An 11500-nucleotide genomic window follows, 5' to 3' on the forward strand; every position below is an offset into this window, starting at 1 on the left:
GACCGCTACCGCCTTTGTGCAAGGAGGATCAGGAGGAGCACTGCCAGAGCCCGGCAAAATGACCTCCAGCAGGCCACAAATGTGCATGTGTCTGCTCAAACGGTCAGAAACAGACTCCATGAGGGTGGTATGAGGGCCCGACGTCCACAGGTGGGGGTTGTGCTTACAGCCCAACACCGTGCAGGACGTTTGGCATTTGACAGAGAACACCAAGATTGGCAAATTCGCCACTGGCGCCCTGTGCTCTTCACAGATGAAAGCAGGTTCACACTGAGCACGTGACAGACGTGACAGTCTGGAGACGCCGTGGAGAACGTTCTGCTGCCTGCAACATCCTCCAGCATGACCGGTTTGGCGGTGGGTCAGTCATGGTGTGGGGTAGCATTTCTTTGGGGGGCCGCACAGCCCTCCATGTGCTCGCCAGAGGTAGCCTGACTGCCATTAGGTACCGAGATGAGATCCTCAGACCCCTTGTGAGACCATATGCTGGTGCGGTTGGCCCTGGGTTCCTCCTAATGCAAGACAATGCTAGACCTCATGTGGCTGGAGTGTGTCAGCAGTTCCTGCAAGAGGAAGGCATTGATGCTATTATGGACTGGCCCGCCCGTTCCCCAGACCTGAATCCAATTGAGCACATCTGGGACATCATGTCTCGCTCCATCCACCAACGCCACGTTGCACCACAGACTGTCCAGGAGTTGGCGGATGCTTTAGTCCAGGTCTGGGAGGAGATCCCTCAGGAGACCATCCGCCACCTCATCAGGAGCATGCCCAGGCGTTGTAGGGAGGTCATACAGGCACGTGGAGGCCACACACACTACTGAGCCTCATTTTGACTTGTTTTAAGGACATTACATCAAAGTTGGATCAGCCTGTAGTGTGGTTTTCCACTTTAATTTTGAGTGTGACTCCAAATCCAGACCTCCATGGGTTGATAAATTTGATTTCCATTGATAATTTTTGTGTGATTTTGTTGTCAGCACATTCAACTATGTAAAGAAAAAAGTATTTAATAAGAATATTTCATTCATTCAGATCTAGGATGTGTTATTTTAGTGTTCCCTTTATTTTTTTGAGCAGTATATATATATATATATATATATATGTTTGGCTTGTTAATACATTCTCTGGCTGCATGATGAAACTAATTATGATTTAGAAAAAGTTGCATAAAAAGGTATGAGCTCTGCCTCGTTTTTTGTGTAGGCGCTACACACTTCCATCAGTCTCTCATTCATAATTTGACAAGCACTTAATGCCTCGATTTTCCCGACGGCAACCCTTGTAGTCGTAATGCCCCCCCAAAAAAATGTTATGCCTTTTGCAGCCATTGTGGCCTCGGGGTGAATATAATAATTATAATCCCCTTCTCCCTGCTTGCGCCTAAGAACCTCTCATGTATCTCTGTCACTGATTGGGTATTTCTCACAGGCTACAAGTGAAAACAGACACATCGGTGTCGTAACTGAACGCGTCCTTGTCCAATTCCGAGGCACATATTGAAGATATTGGAAGAACTGTCCACATTTACTTTGTCAGCCAGTCAATCTACTATCCCCATGGTACAAAAGTTGACATATTCTATGCAAGAAATAAATATTCCGAACAGTCTGGGACAGTTGTGGGATGCGATAGAGCCTAAATGAATACAACCCCTAGCATCCAAAAAAACTAACTTAAATTCAAACGCAAGGAGGCTGACGCAACAGATCAGAATGTTTAGCTTAAAATGCTAATAAAACTATTAGGCTATTTTTTCACATTATTAAGCACAGCAATGCACACACTGCAGTAGGCAATGAGCGCTAATGTTCCATTAACACCATTACCAAAAATGACATCAAATGCAATTATGCATGTAATGCTTTTATTATAAAAAAGGTGCATTTATGGTCAAAATGATCTTCCCCAAACTTCCAACTCACATGCCGGATATGTATGCTAGTTAGGCTCTACGCCTGTTGTAAAGCGGATTAATGTGCTTAATTTTAAGAAATTATTTGGCCACCAACTCCTTAAAAACATGAGGTGTGCGGCTGATTTGAAAAAGTCCAACAAAAAAGTATGCATTGTTTGTTGCCTTCTAGAGGGGCAATAGAGTGCTGAGTACCAGTCAATTAACACGTTTGGTAGGCTACTAATGACCATCAGCAGCATCAGAGCTTGGAGAAGCGTAATTACTGTGACTAAGCGGTCACATGGAATTTGACTGCCTTCATGACCGCCGGTGTGGTGGTAATATGGTCACCTTAACAGCCCTAGTCTTCACCAAGACCTACCCCAGGTTCTCACATCCACAACTGCATTGCAAGCCACAGTCCCCACAGGAACAACAGCAAGAAACCCCACATATCCAAATGTAAAGATCTACATTGTGCCTTAAACCCTTTCAAAAGAGACACAGAATTGCATCACTAGCACCAACTTCGGACCAAAAAGAGCAAAGAAGCAATGGAAATTGACAAACTCAAGATCCATAGAATTGTTTAATTTCCTTTTCCAGAAACAAGGCAATAACCCAGAAAGTGAATGTCAGAATTTGGCTAGGCCTAAACTATATTGGATTTGCTCCCTGGAGATATTATGTTGAGGGCAGGCCTCCTATTAAGCATGTTGGCAAACAGTGCACCTAAGACAGTCTCTCTCCAACACAAATCATTATCTCTACATCACACAGTTCTATCCCAAGTGATAGGACTAGGAGATCTAAATATTGAACCCGTCTGCAATTTCCAGTCAGGGATGTTCCGCTTGATAAATTCAAAATCATATCAAAAACACACTACCGCATCCAGAGTAACTCTAGCAGATATATGCGCGGTACGCTAAAATGGGTGTGGCTTGCCCGTTTGGTGTAGTTAAGAGTTTTTTGGTGACCCGGGACAAGTCTTGTATTGTTTTACAAATCCAATGGTATCAAAACGAATCTGAAGAGAAAATAGCCGTAGCTGCACTACAAAAAGTTTGAAGTTACATTCACAAGGCTTCAAACTCCCATTACAATGGTCAGTATAAGATGCTTGCTTTGATAAACAAACATGTCTCAAAACCAAACCTTTAATAAAGAATTCACGATTGGCAAGTGGATGAAAAGTGTCCTTTGATGAACTGAACTCACTCCTGCCAAGAAGCCAAGTAAAGAATGAGGACTTAGTTTAACCAAACTATTTTACATATATATTTACATTTAAGTCATTTAGCAGACGCTCTTATCCAGAGCGACTTACAAATTGGTGCATTCACCTTATGATATCCAGTGGAACAACCACTTTACAATAGTGCATCTAACTCTTTTAAGGGGGGGGGGGGTTAGAAGGATTACTTTATCCTATCCTAGGTATTCCTTAAAGAGGTGGGGTTTCAGGTGTCTCCGGAAGGTGGTGATTGACTCCGCTGACCTGGCGTCGTGAGGGAGTTTGTTCCACCATTGGGGTGCCAGAGCATTTTATTTTAATCACGGCAAAGTCAGCGCCATCCTTAACATTCACTGCAGCATCGTGTATCAGTCTCCTCGTCTGCGTTTGCTGAGTTTGTAAGATGTAACCCTAAATCCACTCTAGGGAAATTGATTCAAAATGTAGGCATATATATTTTTGGGATTACCATCATCTCAATTTAACTTGAACTTCATTCATTAAGCCCGCAAAGTCAGAGAATCTTACACCAGACAGCAAGACCACTACTCTGGGAAATAATGAATTGCAAAAAAAACAGCATTGTCAATGATGGACCATCTATAAAATGCAAACAACTCCTAAACCATCCATTGGTTAAATGGTGGGACAGGAGGTTCTAACTCACCTGGTTGACTGCATCTGTTTTGTGGTCTCTGGGTCCTCAAACATCTTCACAATGGGCTCCGTCTCACCCTGCAGCTGCTTCAGCTGAGCCACCACAGTTATCCTCTTCTCCTTTAGGGCTTCACATGAGACAGAGAGAAACCATTAGAGGCTTTGACCAAAACAATACCCAGGAGAATACCATTACATGCAACAATAAAGATTTGTGTCTGTTTATACTAGTTTTTGGAACAGTGAAGATTGTATTAAGCATGACTAAAATGTGAGGGGGATGGTCTGCAATCAATTTCACCGCCATCTTGTGATTTATTGATGAAACAGTGTAAATACTGAACCATGCATAATCCTTATCACTGTAAAGGTTTCTTTAACAAAAATGTTAGGAGGTAGACTACGCAATGTGCAGTCTTCTTACTGGCGGGGATCTCTTTCTCAGGGAAGAGGTTTTTGTGAACATCCATTGCGAAGTCCACCATGTTGGTCTCGCTAAGGAGATCCAATTTTCCATGAAGCAGTTCCTTCTCATTGTAGATCTGAAAGTGGCAATAGTTCAAAAGGGGGAAACGGGGTTATTTTTGGAATATACAGTTTCAAATTCTTAACTTTGCCTACCCAGTTTAGGAGAACTGCTGACAAAGACAGGGTTCAGGAACTAAGCAGACTAACAAAGTTAGAAAACATGTTTAGCTGTAATGGATGCCTGGTTGTTAAAAGGCACCCACCATAGGGCAACACCACCCTCATTTTGATGCAATTCCTGCCCTAGAGGGTAAATGCTTGTTTTGGTTAAAAGCTACCTGTACATATTCACGAATTGGAGCCGGGAAAGAACGCTGTGGTGATTTCCACGTGGTGTGGAGAAACATTAACAAATAGAGAACTGACAACTGTTAGAGTAGCTAGCTAGCATGCTAACCTTAGCTAGACATCGTGCTAATCTTATCTAGCTAGCTAACATTATCGGTTGCTCGTTTATTTTTTTTAACTACACTGTATTCAAAAGATTAACCAGCTGGCTAGGCTGAAAACTTGGCCACAGATGGAAACCAGCATCTTTGACTTCACCATCAATTGTTATTCTCTTGGCCTCTTCCATAAGAGACACGCATATTTTTTTTTACATTATACTGCACACGGTGCAACCTTCGGTAGGTAGGTTGCGGTACAGCAAATCAAAATCAGCTCATGGTTCTCAAAGGGGAAGTGAAATTATGTGCATCAGTCATTGTTGCCTATCGCAAATGACACATCGCAAACACCTTGAGCGCATCGGACACAAAACACCAATACAAATGTAACAGCACAACAAAATAGATACAAGTTCCTTGAATTTTATTTTGCGGGTGCCGGTTCATTATCGGACAGACACTTCTGGTTTAGCTGCACCAATCAAAGCATGTCGTGAAGCAATACTTTAGTGGTCAAAACCATTCATCTTGGGGCAACCCGGGGAGCAGGGTTGTAAAATGCAATCATATCACGCATTTATAAAATGGCCATATATATGTTTGAGGAATACACACCAGCAAAAAAATATGGATAATTTACCCAACAAGTATACACCCCTTATTGCTCCATGGCTAAGGCAGCCAAGTGTATGCTACTTCAAAAAGCATTTTGCTCAGTTGCAACTTGAAGAGTAAGAACTTGCAGGTGTTCCTGATTAATAAAAACAAATGCCATGCTGGTAGGTGGTAACATTCAAATAAAACCAAGGACCAGAAAATTAACATGGGCTGAAAAATATTAGCACATCATATCATATGAGAAACACAGGAAAAAAATCCTATGTCCCCACTTCGGATTTCCCACTTCAAGCCCAAATACATCATACTTTGACTAAAAACGATGACTTAATTTTAAGAGCTGTCCACACAATGTACCATAATTATATTATTTTTGTTATAATTCAAATGAACAGTAGAGTTTACACTACAACTACAAAAAAGGTTGAGAATGATAATTAGAGCTATCGTTTGGATCCAATTTCAGAGCGATTTTCCCCCCTGTACCTCCAACGATAAAACAATGACAACCAATCAAAAACGGCTTCTATATATTTCACCTTTATTTAACCAGGTAAGCTAGCTGAGAACAAGTTCTCATTTACAACTGCGACCAGGCCAAGATAAAGTATAAAATTCAAGCGTTCTTGGTTCTAGCTGCACGAGGGTGCCCGGAGAGGAGATAAGGCAGAGCGCACCGTAAGCTTTCCTGAATAACTGAGCATGTGTGAGCATATTTGTGGCCACATTAATTATAGTACAACTTGGGAGACTGAGCCACGACAAACAGAAGGCCATATTTTCCAATGATAACCCCATCTGTTAACACCGATACATCCTGACAAAATACACATTATGACTGTCCTGCTAATATGCCTTTCTGGACCTGGTAAACTCTCAAGACCCCCCCCCCCCCCCCCCAGCCTCACAGCTACAGCTAATCCCTTATCTCTTAGAGTCCCAGGAAAAGCTAAACTACAATAGCTTGTTGTAGACTTAATTTTAGCATTTTATTTACTATTACTAGCCTATCTAGGAGTGATTCCAGCTTGCTCTTGCTTGCTGAGTGTAGAATAGGAGAGTTTGAAAGGGGAGAGAGAGTGAGTGATGGCCTGCTGATGTACCTTTCTGTAACTTAGAGATCATTTGGGATTTTGGCTGGTGAATACCATTGCTATGTCTCGGTGTCAGGCCTCTCGGTGTCAGGCCTAGGCTGTAAGCAGTTATTTTATCATTAAGCATTCAAAACAGTATGTTTGAGTGGTTATTCAAATTATCCTAAATCACCGCAGTTTTCAGCCCTAGACAATTGTGCATTCTCTTGATCATAATAATACATTCCACTGAGTTGTTGTAGCCTAGGTAGAATAATAGAATTTTCTAAAAACGTCGGCCTAATTAATAGTGGAGCTTTTATTGTCCGGGACTGCAGAGCGTAGATTTCCTAGTCAGTTAACTTGTTTTTCTTGCACTCTGACAGGTAAATATTTATAAACAACTATTTATTTAGCTAATGAATGGCCTAATATCTAGCTTCTTACTTCAGCTACACATCTCTAGCCTCTCTTCCAGCTGTTTCCGTGCGCAATAGGCTATTCAAGCCTCTTCGCTATTCCGCTTCTCGTGAAATCTCAGGAAATGCCATAGGATATAATTTTTTAAAAATTGTTTATACTAAGCCGAACAGACTTTCCCTTGAGTGAAGGAGGCTTGCCCTTGCTAAATGTAAAATAGTCCTAGGCCAAATGAACTGTCGCATAGGTCAGACATGAGCACAGCGAAAAAGGGCCAAACAAATTTACAGTCATTCGAAAAATGGAATTCACTTGCAAACCACGCTTGAGTGGCAAAACTTTTTCCCCCTTCTCATTATTAAATTTAAATATGAGTTTCTATATAACATGTACATTGAAGTATTATGTGCAGTTGTTACTATGAACACACCCTGAAGCACTGAAAGGTCTTGTGTTAACACCTTATTAATAGGCCTACAGGGTGCTGTAGGATGCATTGATTGGCAGGTGTCCTGCAGAATGATAAATGATCCGCTGGTAGGCTGGACACATTACATTTTTAACAATGATTTTTTCTGATAAAAACGAGTTTATTGCATCTACTGTGGAGCCCCGTTTCATTATTACCTTATGTCCCAGCTGCTTGCCATAGTTTTAAAGTAATAACAAAAAACAGGCCTTATTTTTGGGCATTTTTCACCCTGCCAGCTCCTATTAGTTCTATTGAGCACCAACTCGCCTTCCGAACGTTCTATTGCCAGCCTATTGTTCTACGTCACAATGCCTGCTTTGCCATGTTTGGCAATGAGACCTGCCCACGTTGCTGGTTGTTAAAATGTAAACAAAAAATTACTCACGGAACTCTTGAGGTCATCCCATTATTTCCTATAGGGAAATATATGCATGTCTGTCTATTTAGCCAAATATCTTACAATGTGTATATTTAGATTTTTTCAAATTGTACACCATTTTAAACATGAGAATCTCTTTCTAATTATGTAAGGCTGGGCAGCGTACTCCTCTGTCATCAAATGCTAGCACCAAAATACCTTTTGCCCTTGGAACGCTGAGCTCCCCCCATTGTTTTCCTATGGAGACGATGTTGGTAAATTTCGCAAAATTTCTCACAATATGTATATTTAGATTTTTTCAAGTCGGACACCATTTTAATCAGGATAATCTCCTTTTTCTAACTACGTAAGGTTGGGCAGCATACTCTGCTGTCATTGATCGCGAGACCAGAAAGTCATCTTTTCCTACTTCCTCATTGTGATTGTTGTCTCTACCTTCTTGCCCTTTGTGCTGTTGTCTATGCCCAATAACGTTTGTATCATATATTGTGCTGCTACCATGCTGTGTCATGTGTTGCTGCCTTGCTAGGTTGTCTTAGGTCTCTATGTAGTGTTGTCGCTTTTGTCGTGATGCGTTTTGTCCTATATTTATAATACCACCCCCATCCCAGCAGGATGCCTTTTGCAGGCCATCATTGCAGGCCGTCCCGTGTGGCTCAGTTGGTAGAGCATGGCGCTTGCAATGCCAGGGTTGTGGGTTCATTCCCCACGGGGGGACCAGGATGAATATGTATGAACTTTCCAATTTGTAAGTCGCTCTGGATAAGAGCATCAGCTAAATGACTTAAATGTAAAATGTAAATCATTGTAAATAAGAATATTTTCTTAACTGACTTGCCTAGTTAAATTAAAGTCAAATAAAGAACGCAGACATAAGCACACTTGGCACAATCGAGGTGCGGATGTTTAAAGGGGCGCCAAGTCTAGGTCCAATAGGCTTCTAAACAGCTTCTACCCCCAAGCCATAAGACATCTACATCTAGTCAAATGGCTACCCAGACCATTTGAAGTGCACCCCCCCCCTCTTTACACCACTGCTACGCTCTGTTATTATTGATGCATAGTCACTTTAATAGCTCTACCTACATGTACATACTACCTCAAATAACCGGTGCCCCCCGCACATTGCCTCTGTATCAGCACCCCCGTGTATATAGTCTCGCTATTGTTATTTCACTGCTGCTCTTTAAATATTTGTTAATTTTATCTCTTATTCTTGTCTGTATTTTTTAAAACTGCATTGTTGGTTATGGGCTCGTAAGTAAGCATTTCACTGTAAGGTCTACTACACCTGTTGTATTTGGCGCATGTGACTAATAACATTTGATGTTTACCTTCTACACAAGTTATTATTTTTCAGTTTAGTCCTAAAAACAGATTGTGGTCAAATAAAAAGGGATCCATTTAGGCAAAATGGAATTATAAACGTCACTCCAGTCAAAACATACTCTGCGAACATTCATTTGCTATGAACTCGCGAAATTGTTCCAGCTTAGCCAACGTTCTTTGCCCATTTTTCAGCCTAGGGTGAATTTTGACTCGTTCTATTGTCCAACCTACTGCTGATGTGGATGCTCGCCAAGGTTTATAGCTATGTATAATTTATAGTTCTTGGTGTGAATGGCCCTTTATTGACTTCAATCGTTGTGCAACGTCAAGGGTAATTTCTGGGCATCGTGAATTTCTGTTATTGCCTTGTGACGTTATTTTAAGGCATATCTAGTGTTTATAGTTAACTAGTCAACGCGTTAGCTAGCTGAAAAGGACACCAACGTTAGTTAAATACATTCTCGAGACAAGGATCTAGCTAACGTAAACTCACCCCATTCCATACAAATGTGCACAACAGCAACATTCATACGAGGCTACAAAGAAAACTAATGGGACTGTAGCGACTGTGTTGACTTCAAAATCTGGGGTGTGAACTACGTTTCTATTCAAGCGTTGATCGACATGGTAATGGCTCTATAGTATTGGAGAAAAGTTGAAAAAAACAGACCCTCCGTTACATCGTGACGTGTCATGTCGTAACGTACAGCACGCATAAAGCAACTATTTCTGTCTTACAACCTATCTCCACCTGGTGTAGCACTTCTCTCATCCTTTAAAAACAAGAAATGGACAGTGGCGGGGGTAAGGGGGGATACCTAGTCATTTTTTGCATCACCCTTGCATGCTGTCATCATTCTCAAAGCCGCTGTTTACTTCTAAGATCACTTTAGCCCCGCCCTAAAAACTTGATTCAAATTCGACACAAACCTTCAAATAGGTATGTAATGACACATTATATAAACTCTTTATAGTGTTTAATTTACATTTTAGAGGCGATAAGGTGATAAGTTGGACAGATCGAGTGAAAAAAAATAATAATCCCACACAACATCCAACATCTCTCCTTCTCACTAACAGTCATTAGTTTCGCTTCCCCACCTGCCATTGTTTTTAAAGACCCTACGGAGCTCATTGCCTTGTTGAATTATGCAGAAACGGGCAGCGTGGAGTTCATGTTATTGATTCTGTTGGAAAGGGGAGAAATTGTGCTTTACAATGGTATTGACATTACAGTTGATCTGGAAGTATTACGTTTTTGGGAAGCTAAAATAAGGTCAATTGTACGGACCAAGGCGATGTACAAAAGTGAGTGAGTTTACGTTAGCATCTAGGAGTCATGTAACCAAGATCTGCATATAACGTTATATCAATGTTGAAAAGTAAAAGCTCAATAGATGTAGCAAATGTTTGTTCACTAGACTAGCCAGATAACGTGAACTAGTTTAATTTAAGACGCAGTAGCCGACAGTAACCGGTTAACGTCTGGTAACTAACTAACTTACTGTTAGCCTAGGTTTTAAAATAAAGTTAGCTAACGTTGGCTAGTTTACTTAGCGTGCTGCAGTTTACGCTATGCCATACGTTAATATAAATCAAACTGACACCAACATAGATAGCTATATATGTGATTTAGTAAACGCTAACAGAAGAAACATATGCTAGTTAGCAAGCTAGCTCGCTCAACTGTCTGTGCTGCTGGACCTGAAACAGAGCGAGGCCCCAATTCATGGGCGACTCTTTCACGCACGTGGAATTTACATTATTTACATGGGTTATTTACACACTTCTACCGAAAATCAAGTTATGTACAGCCTAACATAACACACGCATTTACCTCTTTGACAGAAAGGAATTCCAGCAAAGGAAAGACGAGATGTCTGTCCAAAAAATGGGCAATTTTGGTGGTTAGGTCGTACTCCGCCATTTTCACTGCGAGAAAGGAGGAAGTAGACGCGAGAACGTGTTACGTAAAATGACCAATCAGCGTCACTTTCAGCATCAGTACATGCACGGATTGGCCATATTGATAAAAATTATTCTATTTTAATGAGCATAACGACGATTACGACCATGTGTAGTTATACTGTACATTATCTGACCTGGCTGTTCCAACAAAGCGAATTGGAAGCACATTGTAGCATTCAAGATTAATTGTAGCGTTCAAGATTCATATTCAAGAAGTTGTTTTTTTCTTAGACAGTTTTGTAGACAAGATAAAACAAATGAGTGGATTGAGTAGCCTTCAACTAATAAAACAAATATCCAACACTGATAAAGTACCTTGTGGGTAGGTGCAAACACTGTCTCACAACTTTCAAGTCCTAATTTAGTTTATTTATTTTTAATTGTTCCTGATAATGGCATGTGCATGAAGGCATTTTCTTCTAATTAGACCTTGCAATTAGAGTATTATTAAGTTATCCCTTTGGCAACCAATTTGTTAATATTGTTTTACTTTTGTTGTGAGTGTACAACTCCTTCTCTTGTGACTCACAGGG

General features: G+C 41.0%; 1 protein-coding gene across 1 annotated transcript in view; it reads right to left on the minus strand.

Annotated features, from left to right (window-relative positions):
* Positions 1-11002, minus strand: part of LOC139573958 (eukaryotic translation initiation factor 3 subunit E) — a 45091-nt gene extending 34089 nt beyond the window's left edge. The window contains exons 1-3 of the mRNA XM_071397977.1: positions 10837-11002; positions 4216-4333; positions 3802-3919 (exon numbers count right to left, since the gene is read on the minus strand). Of these exons, the coding sequence (XP_071254078.1) occupies positions 3802-3919; positions 4216-4333; positions 10837-10926 (326 nt within the window). The 5' untranslated portion in view covers positions 10927-11002. The remainder of the gene's footprint in view (positions 1-3801; positions 3920-4215; positions 4334-10836) is intronic.
* Between the last annotated feature and the right edge of the window lie 498 nt (positions 11003-11500).

This window comes from Salvelinus alpinus, chromosome 4, assembly GCF_045679555.1.
Source record: "Salvelinus alpinus chromosome 4, SLU_Salpinus.1, whole genome shotgun sequence".
In the NCBI taxonomy this organism is placed as follows: Eukaryota; Metazoa; Chordata; class Actinopteri; order Salmoniformes; family Salmonidae; genus Salvelinus; species Salvelinus alpinus.